The sequence below is a fragment of the Dendropsophus ebraccatus genome, chromosome 2 (genome assembly GCF_027789765.1).
Source record: "Dendropsophus ebraccatus isolate aDenEbr1 chromosome 2, aDenEbr1.pat, whole genome shotgun sequence".
Taxonomy (NCBI): domain Eukaryota; kingdom Metazoa; phylum Chordata; class Amphibia; order Anura; family Hylidae; genus Dendropsophus; species Dendropsophus ebraccatus.
Genome location: NC_091455.1, coordinates 116,719,464 through 116,736,114, shown reverse-complemented (window position 1 = coordinate 116,736,114; position 16,651 = coordinate 116,719,464). Strand labels below are relative to the sequence as shown.

General features: G+C 41.0%; 1 protein-coding gene across 3 annotated transcripts in view; it reads right to left on the bottom strand.

Moving 5' to 3' along the window:
- GABBR2 (gamma-aminobutyric acid type B receptor subunit 2) overlaps nt 1-16,651 on the bottom strand; it is a 505,458-nt gene that overhangs the window by 422,302 nt on the left and 66,505 nt on the right. The window contains exon 1 of one of the 3 annotated variants that reach the window (XM_069958152.1): nt 4,603-4,735. The exons of the other annotated variants lie outside the window; for them this stretch is intronic. Coding sequence (XP_069814253.1) covers nt 4,603-4,665 — 63 coding nt within the window. The 5' untranslated portion in view covers nt 4,666-4,735. Of the gene's footprint in view, nt 1-4,602; nt 4,736-16,651 lie in introns of those variants that run through there. 3 annotated transcript variants of the gene reach the window in all.

Below are 16,651 nucleotides of genomic sequence, written 5' to 3'. Positions count from 1 at the left end.
GTTCTCAATAGAAAGACATGAATAATCCTCTACTAGACACCACTGAAGGGTTATGTATCATGGGAACATGTTGACATGCCTGATCATTTTGTAGCTCAACAAATGCCTTTTGGCGAGAGCTGGGACACCTACATACACAATAGATAGTTGGTGGCTGAGCCTGACTAAACCAGGGGTTTGGCTGACAATCATTTAATGTGTATGGTCACCGTAACTCTTGCTGTACACTAGTACTGATGTCATGTAGATAAGGCAGCCATGATGACCTCAAGAGGAACTACTGACTTATCTGACCACTTCACATCCCCACTAAAGCCCCTATTACATGGGGCAACTTGAGGAGCTGTCAGTGCTTGTTTGCTCCTCATTCCCCGCTCACTGCCGCCGCTATCACACACGGTGGCAGCGATTGGGTGAGTACAGGGAGGACTGCGGGGGAGGGGGGGGGCTGCCTGGGTGATCACTAGATCGCCTAGGTAGCCCATAGCAGCGACCTGCTGCGAACGCCCCGATTTCACAAAGCGACGGCAGCAGATCGCTGCTATATGAGTCGTTTGTCTTTCAACATGTTGAAAGACAAACTACTGCAATGATCAGCCGACATCGTTTATGTCGGCTGATCGTTGCCTTCTATTACACGGAATGATTATCGGCTGTAACGGGTAATAGGGCCTTGAATCTATCTATCTATCTATCTATCTCCTATCTATCTATCTATCTCTCTATCTATCGTTCTGAGTGCTTCTCAAACTGTGAGGTGGCCCTCAGTTGCTGGTGAGACACAGCTGGGGGGCATAACCAGGTAACTATAGGCTCCACAATTTTATTTTGATGTTATACAGAGTTTAGGAGACAAAGGGTAAACTGAGCATTAGCTTTTATATATGCATGGACTTTCACTATAGATGGTGAGGCCTAAGCAGCCTTTTGGTCAGTCTGGTATGGTCCAAGCATAATTTACTGTTGTATGAGGCTCCAGTTCAAAAAGGTTTAAAACATCCAAAAATGTGTCTAATATTGTGTAGGTCATCCTCGTGCCACCAAAACAGCCCTGGCCTATTGATTTGTTTACATCACAAGACCTCTGAATGTGTGCTGTGGTATCTGACAAGAAGATCTTTTACGTTCTGTAGGGTATAAAGTGGGCGCATGGCTCTGCTAAAGAGGTTTTCCCTAAGGGTACTATTACACGGAACGATAATCCGCAGAATCGTCCCGATTCGGCCGATTATCGTTCCATGTAATAAATACAACGATCAGCCGATGACAACGATCATCAGCTGATCGTTAATATAGGTTCTGACCTGTTTTTGTCAGCCGCCGACCGCGCCGTAATAGCGGTGCACGGGCGGCGACTAACGATATACATTACCCATCCACGTTCCAGGGTTGCTGCGCTCTTCTTCTCCCCGAGTCCCGTGCGCTGTAACATCAGAGTGGCCTGTCAGATGACAGGCCGCCCGGCTAATCACAGGCCGCTGCGGTCCCGGCCTGTGATTGGCTGAGCGGCCTGTCAGCTGACAGGCCACTCTGACGCAAGAGCGCGCGGGACCTGGGTAGAAGAAGATGGCAGGAGCAGCCCTGGAACGTGGATGGGTAATGTATATAGTTATGCAAGGGCTGCAAGGACATCGGTAACGATGTCCTTGCAGCCCTTGTTTAATGATTATCGGGCCGTGTAATAGGCCCAGTAAACGAGCGGTGATCTAGCAGATCGCTGCTCGTTTACAGGTATTATCGGCCCCCATCGGCCCGTGTAATACCACCCTAAGTCTGCAACAATGTTTAGATAGGTAATACATGTCAAGCTAACATCCACATGAATTTCAGGACCCAGTAGAACATAAATGCTATTTTCACAACAGAACATTGCCATACACCAACTGCATTATACTGCTTGCACCAGTTTGCCTTCTAACTATAGCGCATTCTGTTGCCATCTAATCTCCAGGTAGAAAACGCACATGTCCCCAGTCACCCAAATAGTATGTAAACGTTATGCACTGTGTGTTCTGGCACATTTCTATGATTGCTGGCATTACCTTACTTAGCAGTTTGTGCCACAGTGACACTATGGGTTTGGACCAGATGGATGTCTGTGAGACTGTTGTTCATTCACTGGTTAATATTACTTGCTCTACCTTTGGTAGGTACTGTACCAAACAATGTTTACTGGGAACACTGTCATTTTGTAGGTGCTATGACTCAGCTGTCTAGTCATCACAGTTTGTTCCTTGTCAGTCACTCAGGTCCTACAGTCTCTAAGGCTGCATTCACACGTTCAGCGATTTTCCCGGTCCGTGATTGTGGTCCGGCAGCAACCTCCGTGATCTGTGCAAAACAGTCCATTTTGCATCCGTTTTGTATCCATGTCTGTTTTTTTCACGGATCTGTCTTACAGCATTTTAAATAACATTGATTACATCACATCCGTTTTTTTCACGGATGAACACGGATGTCACATCCGTGTACATCCGTGAAAAATACGGATCTCATTGATTTCTATGGTGAATCCTTTCCGTGCATCCGTTCCGAGTAATGACATGTCCTATTTTTTAACGGAACGGATCACGGATCCGTGAAATCATGAAACATCTGAATAGCCCCATAGAAAGCAATGGGCTGTAAAACTGTCCGTGCACACGGATCCGTGAGCACGGACAACTTCCCGAAACGTGTGAATGCAGCCTTACAGTCTCTTACAGTATATATATATCCACTTTAAACTCTGAGTGGTTTATATATTATAAATTCAAATATTTTATTTTGTGATAAACAGTATGTTTTAGAAAGAGCACGTTAGGCTGGGTTTACACTACGTTTTTGCAATCCGTTTTTTTTTTTCATCAGTTTTTCCATTGGATTATAAAAAAAAATAGATCAAAACGGATCCGTTTTTTTAATGTACACAAAAACGTAGTCAACCTCATTTTTGTGTCCGTTAAAAAAATAACGAATCCGTTTTGATCTTTTTATAATGAAATTCAATGGAAAAAGGATCAAAACGGATGCACACACGCATCCGGTTTTTGCAAAACGTAGTGTGAACCCAGCCTAAGGACAAATCAGAACACGTTACAAGAGAAACCAGGTAGTCTTATGGTCCTTTTACACGGAACGATTTATCGTTCGAATTTGCACGATAACGATCGAATTCGAACGATAATCGTACGTGTAAACGCAGCGAACGATCAAACGACGATGCTGATCGTTATAAAAAAAACATTGTTCATTCAAAATCATTAATCGTGCGATCGGGCGAATTATCGCTCCGTGTAAAAGTACCATTAGTTTAGAGAAATATTTATGAGCAATGTATGCACTGCAGAATGAAGAGGGCTAATGATTGGTTACAATGTAGTTTTCCTATTTATTTATAGGGTTAATTGGATACTAATTTGTGTGCTCATTTTTCCAGAAAAATACAGTTACGATTTGAAGACTCTTTAAAATTGCATAAAGTAAATAATTCATTTCTCCATTCACCTTAATTAGCATAAAAATAATTTGGTATAATTAGTTTTAGGAGCAGTCGAGTTTTTGCTTGGATGGACAATATTCATCCAGTTAGCATGGATTCTATTCCATCAGTAAGAAAAAAGTTCTACAAAGACTGAAAGTCAATAGTGTAAATATGCGGCGGGGGTGGGGGTGGTGGGTGTAATATTTTTTTATTTATTAAAACTATTGCTAAAGAATGTTTCCTATAAGCCATTCCAAGCAATGTTGCATAACGTGCATACTTCTTTCTGGTGCTGGCTTCTCTATATGTACTGTCCAGCAAACAAACAGCTTGTTGTTACCCTTTAAAGGGGTTGTTCACCTATCAGCAAATTTTTTTTAAGTTGTGGGTGTTGCGTCTAAGGCTTATCTAAATATTCCTGCCAAGGTTAGCTGCTATATGATCTTTTCGTGACTTCTGTGGAGATGTTCCTTACCATCCATGTTCTCTTCACTTCCTGTTTCATATTGTGTTTGCTTGTGAGGTCCAAAACTACTTAGGTCAGCCCACTCCCCACCTCCCCATCTCAATGAGGCCAGTACCATCAGCCCAGGATATAACATTACACAACCCAACAGACACCCCACAGCCCCTCCTGCCAGCCTGCAGAGGGAATGTAACCATCACAGTGACTTATCAGCACCTGGGAGAGCTGGGTGCCTGTCTGTGTGAATTAAACAGAAGGGCATAAGTGCATATGTTATTCCTGCACAGGCTTTCATCGCAGCTGGATAATTGTAATGTTCTAACAACATGGAGACAGAGACAGAAAGAGAGCAAGATATACACCCGTTCAGCACACATGTTGTTATGAGATCCCATGAAAGCCTGTGCAGGAACAACATATACACTTCTGCCCTTTAGGGTACGTTCACACGTACTGAATCTGCTGCGGATTTCATCTAAATAACTGAACACAGCATCAAATCTGCACCATCAAATCTGCTGCGGATCCTGTATGTGAACGCACCCTCAGTCTCAGTCACACACACAAGCACCCTGCTTTCCCAGGTAGCAGAGTTGTGCAAATAACAGTAATAACAGTTAGTAATAAATAGATATATGTTAGGGAATTCCGTATAGGAAAGTAGAGGACTTGCCTGTGTGAAGCAAACAGCAGTATATTGTAGCTGGGAAGGTGCACGGCCATTACTGAGATCCATATATCAGAGATTCGCTTAGTACAACACGATCATATGATCAGTATCCCAGACTGCCTGGTTATTGGCCAGCAAGCACCATGTGACTAAACGGCCAATCAGAAGTGACAGGACAACTGATGCAAATTAGCCAAGAGGAAGGGGATGGTTTACAAGCCAGGACAGAGAATACCCAGCCCAGTGCAGTGACTGCACACTGACAGGCTGCCACAAAATGGCTGCACACTGACAGGCTGCCACAAAATGGCTGCACACTGACAGGCTGACACAAAATGGCTGCACACTGACAGGCTGACACAAAATGGCTGCACACTGACAGGCTGACACAAAATGGTGGCAGCTAGAGATAAGAGGGGGGCACTAGTAATAGAAAACACAGATACTACAGAACTTACTGGGCAGCAGCTGAGAGCAGAAAAGTGGCTGAAGAGAGCAGAACAGATTAAGCATCCCTATGTGAGCAATGTATATGTTGGGGAAAGGAATAGAAATGTGGGGAAATGTTTTTTTAGTGGAGTAAACCTTTAACAGCCTCAGTGTCTCAGGCTCACTGTAAATGTTCAGAAACATCTTCAGTCACCAATAAAGCCATCTACTGTAAAACATAATACAGTATAGAGGGCAGAAGATGACTGTGTCATGCATGAATGTACTGTGTGGAAATGATGAGTGCTCTAGAGAAGGGAAAGAATAAATTTTTTATGAATAGTACTTCATTTGTAGGTCTCAGATGAAGTGCCCTCTCTTCTAATTCAGAATGACATAATATTGTATTTATTTATTTTATTATTGTAATTCTTCTTCAAGTGATATAGAAACTAGATGGGACAGGCTTTAAAGGGAAACTCACGGCAGGTTAGAAGAATCGGAGATGCTGAGGAAGAAGGTGTTTTTCTTCCTATCCTCCTCAGTTCTGTTTTAATCAAATCCTCAGTTCTTTTTCTAATTTGTAAATGAGGCAGTTTGATGCTCTGGGGACAGTACAGCTCTTCAGGTCTTCATTACAAAACAACTGGTTATCCTCACAAAGTTAAGCAATTTCTTCTTGCTGTTCCTATCTCAGTTTTTTTGTAAAGCAAGTTATTCCTTAATTAATAATTATCAATGAAAAAAATTATATATAACAGATTTTACTTGTAAATCTTATCTCTAGTTATACAACAGTTCTACTGGTAATATAGTAATATAACAAAGCTGAATAAGTGACATCCACAAAAAAAATGCTTCTGGTACTATTTGCTCTGAGAAAAAGTGTCAACATGGTAGTTTCTCATTACTTAACCAAGTGGAATCAGTCATAGCTGGCTGTGCATTGTGCAGTGGAGTGCAACCATTCACCACTGATATTCTGTAATATTTTTCTGAATAAAGGAATCAGGCGACAAGTTTGGAAATTCTAATGATTTACCTTTGAAATATTTTGCCTGAGATTACGTTCCTTATAACTCAGGAACATAGAAATAGCTAGTACCACATACCTAACATTTCTTCTTTAGGTTTAAAGGGAATCTGTTTTTCACTACAAAACTGCTGAAAATGCCTATAAAGACTTTGGGAAGGGGAGTGGAATGATACCTTAAAGGGGTTATCCAGCGCTACAAAAACATGGCCACTTTCCCCCTACTGTTGTCTCCGGTTTGGGTGGGGTTTTGAAACTGCGTTCCATTGAAGTAAATGGAGCTTAATTGCAAACTGCACCTGAACTGGAGACAACAGTAGGGGGAAAAGTGGCCATGTTTTTGTAACGCTGGATAACCCCTTTAAGTCTTTCCATGCAGCCTACATTATCGGGATTAGAGCTCCTCTATGCACTGCCTTTGCTGCTGCATGTGTCAAAGAGGTGGACTCTTCTTCCATGTACAAAGCTCCCTGCAGTGAAAGCTTTCCTACTCCTTCCTCTCATGTATCATTGACAGCTCTAGTGTCCAATCAGAAGACAACTAGAGCTGCCACTCCTAGCTGAGGGCAATGGTTGGGAAGCTTCTCAATGCAAGGGCCCCATGCACCAAGGAAGAGCCCTTCTCTTTGATACTTGTGGCAATGGTGGCTGGGGCATAGAAAAGTGTTTATCTTTGTTATGCAATATGCATGACCAAGTTTTAGGCCAATTTTACAAGTAACGGATCTGCAGAGGATTTCATGCTGCAAAATTTGCAGCAAAATCCACTGGGGATCCCTTACGTGTTATTTTCAATCAGTATTCATACTTGTAGTGGGATTGACATCCCGCTGTGAGCATGTAAGTGACAGCCCCCATAACCCCCACTGGTCGGAGCATACATTACCTGCTCCACGCTTCGGCTTGCTTCAGGACTCCCAGTGTTTGGACGTCTCACTCAGCAAATCAGTGTGTTGCCCCACCGTGAGTATGTATGCTGATTTAAAATGACAGGCAAGGGATCTGCAGCTGATTTCGATGCAAATTCGCAGTGTGAAATCTGCTGCGGATCCATTTTGTGTGAAACTGGCCTTCTATTCTCCTCTATGATGTGGTGGTAGCAGTTTTGATGCCTCCAAATTGCAGATGGGTCCTATTTAAAGGAGTTGTATAAGAGAAGGGTCCTTTGCTTAGAAATCTGCTCCATTAGTCAGAGAGAAAAGCTGTTCACAAATTGCAAACCTCATTGTGGAGTTGGCTATCCATGTATTACACAGTGCAGCTGAAATGTATGTCAGGCCCCAGACCTTGCTAGCAATACAGCTCATTGTTATGGGTCAGAGAAGCCAGATACGTATAGATCAGGTGATTGCCAGCTTGGTGTTTGGAATAAAATTTTAAGGCCAGGTTAACCACTTGACTGGACATTAAAGAACAACTCCAGTGATCTTTTTTTTACGATGATTGAAACACATTGAAGTTATATAACTTTGTAATGTGCTTCAATCACTGTTCTGCCCTCCTTTCCCAGGTTTTCCACCCTCGACCCCTCCCCTCCAAGTGTATTAAAGTTAGACTTAGCTGATTCCTGTCGACCACAAAATCTTGTGTCCATGTTGTTACTAGTAGAGGGAGACTGGCCAAACTAATGTTCCTTAGTTAGGCCAGCGCCCTTCTTCTATGTGTTCAGATGACTTACAGTTTGCTCAGCTCCAATTGGCTTGGCAAGATGTCACCTGACCTTTTCCAGCCGCCTCTACGAAGTCATCAGATGACTCATAGCTTGCTCAACTCCGATTGACTGTGCAAGCTCTCAGTCATCTGACACTCTCCAGCAGAGGAACCAGGAACTAGAGAAGAAACAAAGATGCTGGCTGGAGCTCTGAGGTCCCGTGACCAAAAGGAAATTCAAACAAAGATGGATTTAGGAGTGAGGGTAAGTATGAAATCTATGTTTGTGATTTATTTTAGAAATACATACACCTGAAACTTAGTTTAATCTGAAAGCCATTCAGTCTTTGCAGGCATTCGTGTGCATCCGTTTTTCTATTGATTTCCATTTTTTGTTTTTTTAATAATGGATCAAAACACATCCATTTTTTTAGCTTACATAAAAAAAGTTGCCAACCACATTTTTATGTACCCAAAAAAGGATGTTTTTTTTTTTATAGAAGCCAATAGAAAGACGGATCAAAATGGATGCACACAAATGCATCAATTTTTTCATTCGTTTTTTCATCTTTTTTTTTTTTGCATAAAATGAAAAAAAAAAAAAAAAAAAAACTGATTGCAAAACACAGTGTAAACCCAGCCTTATGGCCCTTTTACACAGAACGATTTATAGTTCGAATTTGCACGATAAGGATCGAATTCGAACGATAATCGTACGTTTAAACGCAGCGATCGATCAAGCGACGAGCGAGAAATCGTTAATTTTGATCTTTCAACAACTTTATAAAAGGATTATCCAGTGTTTGAAAAAGCACAGCTACTTTGTTGCAAAAACAGCACCACACCTGTTCCTAGGGTTGTGTTTGGTATTGCAATTCAGTTCCATTTACTTTTAAAGAAATGAGCCACAAAACCACATCCAAACTGAGAACAGGACATGTGTTGTTTTTCTAAGCCTCGAAAACATCTTTAACTTGTCATATTTGATTCAGTATGGAAGCGATTAGTTCTTCATAGCCGATGCAATATTTACACATAGCAGATTCATTTTAGAATTAGGTACACCTGAAACTCAGTTTCATCCATCTAGTTAGGGTGTTAAGCCACTCCGTCTTTGCAGGCATCCTTTAGATTAATAGGACAGCTGCATAAATGTATACAATTCTCATCTGTCATAACAATAGTCTAACTATTGTATCGTTTGTTGGTGGAGCTCCAGTTGGAGATTTCCTGCATGTATTCACTGACATGTCTATCAGGGCTGTGTGCACCAAAAGGAGGAATTGTACAGGCATGCCTAAAAGCTGCATGGACTTCATTGGTGGTATGACATCTTACCATTAGATGCAGACTGTAAAACCAATAAAGAGTCTGTAATAGGTGCTAAAATCCAAATGACGTAAAATAAGGTACCGCCTCCCACTGATAGAGTCAGACCCTAGAGGTCCAAAAGACCATACTATTATCACTGATGTACTAGGACCACTTTAGGGCAAATGATATGTAACTTTTAATAATTCATTAAAAATACGGTCCATACATAACACAGACAGACAAACACCCAATAGTATATTCTATATACAGTGTGGTTTCTTTCTGAGCACTGATGGATGGGGGAACAGATAGCCTAATATATGACAGGAGATACTGATGTAGGACTGTAACAGAGCAAGCGAGAAAGAGAGATGAGGAGGGGTATTAGTGCACCCTACTCTATACCCAAATATTATTTTCCTGCCTTTTGGTGTAGCCACCTCCTTAGCAGGGTGTCCCCAACATAACACAGAAAAGTGTGCATCAAAGTGAAAAACTCAAACCACCTACAAAACAAATAATTGCAGCAGCGAGATCGATAAATAAAGTACATGTTCCATATTCAGTACTGATTCCGATGCGTTTCTACCGTCCAAATATAAGACGGATTTATCAGGGAACACACATAGCACTCCAAAAAGGATGTGCCCTCAAAATAGTCACTGCTGATGATATCTCCTCTCAGCAAAATAAAATTGACCTCTTGTGATAGACTACACTGATGAATCGTAAGAGGGGTTACTCATGATGTATACGGTGGTGGGGGACATAGGTTACAAACCCATCAGGTGCTGCTAGGCTACCACTCGCAAGGATAGCAAACATAAATGCAATATATACAAAAACATATATACAGATGGTACTATTGAATGGACCAAAGCCCCATTGATCCATCTACATTGATGATAGCAGACAAGGATAGAGTAACTTAGCTCGATGTTCGCGCTGGGTCAACAGATGGTGATCGCCTGCTTGCTAGGTCACAAGAGAGTCCATGATGATCCCCCCACGGGTATATATTAGGATATAGAGTAGGGTGCACTAATACCCCTCCTCATCTCTCTTTCTCGCCTGCTTTGTTACAGTCCTGCATCAGTATCTCCTGTCGTATATTAGGCTATCTGTTCCCCCCATCCATCAGTGCTCAGCAGGAAACCACACTGTATATAGAGTACACTATTGGGTGTTTATGTCTGTTTGTGTTATGAATGGACCGTGTTTTTAATGAATTATTAAAAGTTACGTATTACTTGCCCTAAAGTGGTCCTAGTAAGTCAATGTAATAGGCGCTAGTTTTATTTAAAAATTTACAGTTTAAAGCATACATTTCCTGTAAAATAACATGCTCAGTTTATGTATGCCATTTAATTCTATATCTGCTTCGTCTACAGCATAGAATATGTACTCAACAACATTGTCTAACAATATGAATATCATCTGTCAAATGGAAAGCTTAAATCCATATGCACCATTTCTCCCTTACATTTTTCTTTCAATGGTAAAGCACTGAAGATGTATACACATTTATTACAGTATAGTAGAATTCCGTAAAATTGCTTTCAGAATGTTAGAATGTTTATTGCCCCAGGTTTCATGCTCATAGGCAGCCGGGTGTAATGGTATAATGTAGAGATGCTAAAATTTTGATACATGTGTCTCTAGAGATTCAATTGCCTCAGGTAGGTGATAGGAAAACTGAGGAAATTTCTCAGTTTGCATATTATATTAAAGTAACATTCTCTTCATTCTAATACAATTTGTTTCTGACCTCACAAGCCTAGCTCATAAGGACTGGCAAGGAGGCCTAGACTTGCAGAAATACATTGAAGGGGAACTCCTCATAAGGAAAAAAAAAATTATTAAAAGTTATATAGATGTGTCTATATAATGTATTACCATATCTGTACGGTTCTGCCACACTGGTAGCTGTTTTAAATCCAGGAATTAAAGAAAAATGGCCTCTGTGCCAATTCATATTGTCTCCTGCTCCCTCTGCTCTCCCACCTTAGGAGACAAATATTTCATGCCTCTGTCTCACATTGTGTTTGCTGAGGACAGGCTGATGATGCAGACGGGGGCATTGCATTAGGTCACAAGAGGCTTGGCTGGATCCCCCAATCCCCTGAGTGATTCACCATCTGTGACCTGTCAGAAGCAGCTAACTGCAACTTCACTGATGCAAAAAGTATGCATGTTGGAGTTCCTTTGCAGTACTGCAGTGTATTCACAATCCCATGTAAGATAATATCGGATAAACTCCTTATTGTGGGGCTCAACTTCAAAGATAAAAAATGCTTGATCATAATATGTGCATTGAAATGAAATGGCTTTAAGGACCCTAGAAACCTTCAATAACGGATGGCTGGTCAGTTATATCTCCTGCCCACTGCCTGTCCTACCAATACACAAGAACATTCGGCACGGCCTAGCGTTCCTGTATTGTCTATGGAAAGTGGAGGGGTAAGGGCCTAATTATACAGCCCGATGACTTGATGTAAGTGAGCATCGATCTTCCCTACTGAGCCCATATATGGCACGATAATCGTGCAGCAAGGGCGATGTCTGTGCTATATAACTTTGTAATGTGTGTTAGTTAAGGGAAAAAAAATGCGGGAATTGTCCTTTAACAGTTACATCCTCATGTACATATGTCTTCAACAGATAAACATATACTTGCACCCAAGATCTTAGCTCTGCTACATCACTGCTACAGCACTCAGCTGTGCTGCATGTAATAGATTAAACACTACTACATACTGTATGACAGGACATTGATTCAGCACTGCTACATCTGATAGACTCACTATTAGGTCATGTTTAGTAGTGATGCAGAAGTTTTCAGCTGTGTATGTGTCCTGTCTCATGTAGTAGTGATGTTCAGCGCTGAGAATGCCAGATCGGGGTTATTATAGTGACATTCAGAGCTTACAGAGGGGGAAGGGGACATAGCTTGCTATGGATTGCGTGTAAAGAAAAGGCCCAGACTTCCAGTACCTCTGATAGTCCTTTATGTAAGTCACCGTCCATAAACCAGCAGCTGTCACTGTGCTGGATACTAAAGAGGGAACCCTACCCTGTATCTAGAGCAGTCTCTCCTTGTAGTGTGGACAGAGGAGCAGCCAGCAGTGAGCTTATCTCCGGCTCCACACATCCCCTCTCCACCCCCATAGATAGTACACTGTAGATGCTGGAAGCTCATGGCGGGATCAGAGGGACCACAGCACTGCAGCCACATACACATGCAGCACCTACACTAACCATGTGACCGTCACACAGGGAGCTTCATACACATGTACAGCTCATGGGTGGGGCACAGAGGGTTAAAGATAAATAGCACAAAGGTATATGTGGTCAGGATGAAAAGAGGGGAGTGGTGCTGTGACATAGGGAACTCCTCTGATCTTGCCCTGGCTGCATATGGTCGGTCACCATGGAAGCCAAGTGATTCTCTTTGTAATGTTAACAGTGCACAAAGAGGGGAAGTGAAGGCTAACCGACAAAGTAGAATGGGGGGGGGGGGGGAAATTATATATATATATATATATATATATATATATATATATATCCCCATAATATTTGTCAATATGAGCCCCAACTTTTTTATGGTAGTGTTCCTTTAAGGATATACATACAATATATACATACAATGCATTTTAAAGGTTCTATGGACTTCTTTATTGGCCTAACTAGACAGAGCTATACCATAGTCAGGTCTAGCTCAGTATTTTTTTTTCCCCTTTTCATTTTACAGCGGGATTACCTACATGGGGGATATCCTTTACTGAGGGGTCTAACTATCAGGGGGAATGCTTACATAGGAAATAAACTTCCATGTGAGACATTGGATATAAGTCACTCTCATCCTTTGTACAATATCCAGAGCCTGCATAGAACTGGTATCTATGGCTATATAATCACTATATAGGGAGGATAATGATCATAGGAAAGTATTGAATTTTATTCAATAACAGTTTGGCGGTAATGGCAATGGTCACAGCTTGTTGGCATTATTTGTCTATTGCACGTATAATGATAATATTGTCAATACTGGTCTTGGTATACAGTAGTAGTGGAGTGAATAAAATTATAAAAAATCTCATCAGGCTACAACTAAATGACCTACAGTGCAGTGTGTGTGAGTTGCTCTGTGTAAGGGGCCCACTAAGGCTCTGCTGCTCAAGGGCCCATAAAAACCTGGAGCCGGCCCTGTAAATAACCTTGGGCTCTTGGACAAAATGGAAAAGTGGTAGTTGAGTGTTGAATTTACTTAGCTTTTTCTGCATTTAATTCATAAATCTTTGTTTTTATATATTTCTGAATTTCAGTGGTGTAGCTACCATGGAGGCAGACCATGCAACTGCTATGGGGCCTGTGAGAGGGTGGGGGTTGGGACCCCCTGGAAGAGCATGGCCTGCCTCTGTGGCACTAGTTGCGATGCTGAGCAGCATATTAGGGGGCCCGTCTGTTCTCTTAAACCCCTGGCCAGTGGATCAGAGTGCGACCCAAGGACAGCACATCAGATGGACTGGATCACCTTCATACAACAACAAACCCCACCCGCGGGGAGAGATAGATAGATAGATAGATAGATAGAGTGGTATCTTGGTTTAAGAGTAACTTGGATTAAGAGCGTTTTGCAAGAAGAGCTCACAGCTTTTCAAAATTGTAATTTGGTTTAAAAACATTGCTTTGGTTTAAGAGCTCCCTGTACTGGGCGGGAGGGCAAGTGGGGGAGAGGCAGGGTCTGCATAGCAGGGTCAACAGTACTGTACTTTGGCCCTTGAAGTCTTCCTCATCTTCCAAATCAGACTGGGGCTTGCATCAGGGGACAGGACTGTGGAGGTAATCTCTTCATAGCTGTATCCCCTCTCTCCCCGAACAGAGAATCCTGCTATACTGTGCCCACATAAGTCCTGCTCATTCCCCTGCAGTCTCTGTCAGCCCTTGTGTTTCCTATCCTCTCAATGCCCGCTATATTGTGTCTGTACTTACACTCAGCTATACACACTGCTGCTATAATATGCCTCCACTTACACTCAACCATTCACACTGCTGTATAGAAAAGTTTCTGTCACTGTCCTCCTGAACAGCTCTGTTATTCTCATTTCCTGATTGGTCCATGCTGAACACGTGCCCCTTCCCCACTGCTGTCATGTGACCACACAGACCTCTGACAGCAGCCCTGCTTCTCTATTCTAGCCTGTTAAACTACACTACTGCATTATGGGGATCTGCAGTTCCATTCTGTATCTACAAACTGCGGCTGTTTTGTCCGGTTTTTGCACTTACTATACATTATAGTCCACATGCTGATTGCTATACTGTACACTAACTTATAATATCACATGCTCAGCTGTTTCTGAATGTTTGTTTCATTTGTTTTACATGTTATTCAGAATAAAAAAATCATTATTTTTGGGCTGTGGAACCAATTGTCTGCATATCTGTGATTTCTTATGGGAAAATTTGCTTTGGTTTAAGAGTGGATTTGGATTACAAGCCCGGTCCAGGAACATATTATGCTCATAATTCAAGGCACCACTGTATATATATATATATATATATATATAAAACTTCCACAGTGGAGAGCACTCAGCTAGTTAAGTGTGCTGGGTGCCAGCGGCCGGAGACCGAATCCACGTCTCCCTATACACAGTCCAAGAATCCCGCGGCACAACCAAATGTGATAAAAATTCAAAAAAGGTGTTTATTCCATATCAGGTAGAAAATACATGCAACGTTTCAATCTCATCGCGAGATCTTTCTCAAGCATATATATAAATATTTATATTTAAAAAAATGTTATTGGTTTACTGGTCTTGAACTGAAAACATGTAAAATCAATATTGAACATCCGAGGTAGCAGAACAAGAGCAAAAAGGGAATAATAAGCCTAGAGATAGAATGTTTCTTAGCACTCTGCAGTGTGACCACAGGCTTTTACACCATTTCTATAAAGCCTGATTTGTTTTTCGTTGCACCTGTGTAAAATCTGCAATCATTATTGCTTGGTTATGCTAATAGAGATACCATGTACTACTTTCATTAACAGATTTAGGTTATGTGCCCACTACAGGAATGGGCTGTCATTTATCAGATAAAAGTGACCATCTTTTCATAATGAGGGCTGCAAACAATGTCTTACAATTGAAAAGCGAGCACAACTGCCTGAGTGCAAGCCTATGCATGTCAACAATGCACTAAACCAGACCAGAAAAAAAAAAACATGCATATAACCAGGTTGCACATCAAAAAGGTATCTTTATTTCAACAATCCTTGTAACAAACAATACAATGGCAGACATGGAAAAAAACTGAACATGCCTACATTAGAAACAATTAGAAAGCAAAATGCTGCCTTGCCTGCTATTAATAAAGCAACAAACACCACATATAAACTAACCTAGACCACAATGTGTGGAAGGAAACTGCAGGATAATGTTATATCTGTGAGACATGCATCCAAAAATAGAGCACAGGAACTGTCCACTCACTTATGGTCCTTTTACACGGAACGATTTATCGTTCGAATTTGCAGGATAACGATCGAATTCGAACGATAATCGTACGTGTAAACGCAGCGAACGATCAAACGACAAGCGATAAATCGTTCATTTTGATCTTTCAACATGTTCCCAAATCATCGTTCGCAAACAATTCATTTTCAATTCAATTCAATTCATTCATTTTAACCTCATAATAATGTAATTTGAAATGGAGAGGAAAAAACGTTGTGTAAACATAGCCTTGGAATGCAAAAATCTGTCAGATATCTGTTGGTGCAATAGGGCCCTAAGTGTAAACAGGTAAAGGTAACCACCAATGTCACAAAAAAAGGCTGCTGCGGTCACAAACATTAATTTGACGGCTGCTGCAAACAACAGCCGTTATTCTGTACCTTGTGTGAACAAATGGCCGCTGTTTGCATAGACTATAATGGGAATCATTTTAAATTGAAAACAAAGGCCCTTTTTTTTTTTTTTGATTTTGCAAAAAAATAACATTGTGTTAACATAGTGTTGTAATGCTAGAATCTCCTTCCTTTGTTCTGGATGTTATGCTGTGAGCCATCATTTTTCTTTTTCTCTTCCATCATCGTTCATTGCTTCGCTAGACTTGGTAACCAAAGCAACCTGGCTTTGTTTATGGTATAGCAGTACGAGTAAGATAACATGTTTCTTAGCAACAAGGAAAAGCTGGGATTACTGAAATATTCCAACCTGTTTCTAATTGTACATCAGAAATTTTATATGCTGGGAGACTATTATTTTTTATATAAAATTATGAACCGTGAAAATCCAAAGGTCAAATGGTTAAATATTAAATTGAGCACATAAAGAACACATTTACAGGTTTTAGTCATAAACCATCACCTCTATAAACAATGGTTGATGTTGATAGAAATTATATTTGATGGTAATAATCTCAAATAAAAATACTGTATATATTCAACAAATTCACTATGCTGTAATAAACAAAGCATTGCAGAATATTTGCTCACAAGATGGTAAAAGGCTCATTCCCCAACAGGAGTTATTTCTACATAAGCATGGTATTTATTAAATCTCCATTCGTATCTTAAGTGTAAACTATTTTTAATTTGCTGACAGCAAGGGTTATTTTCTA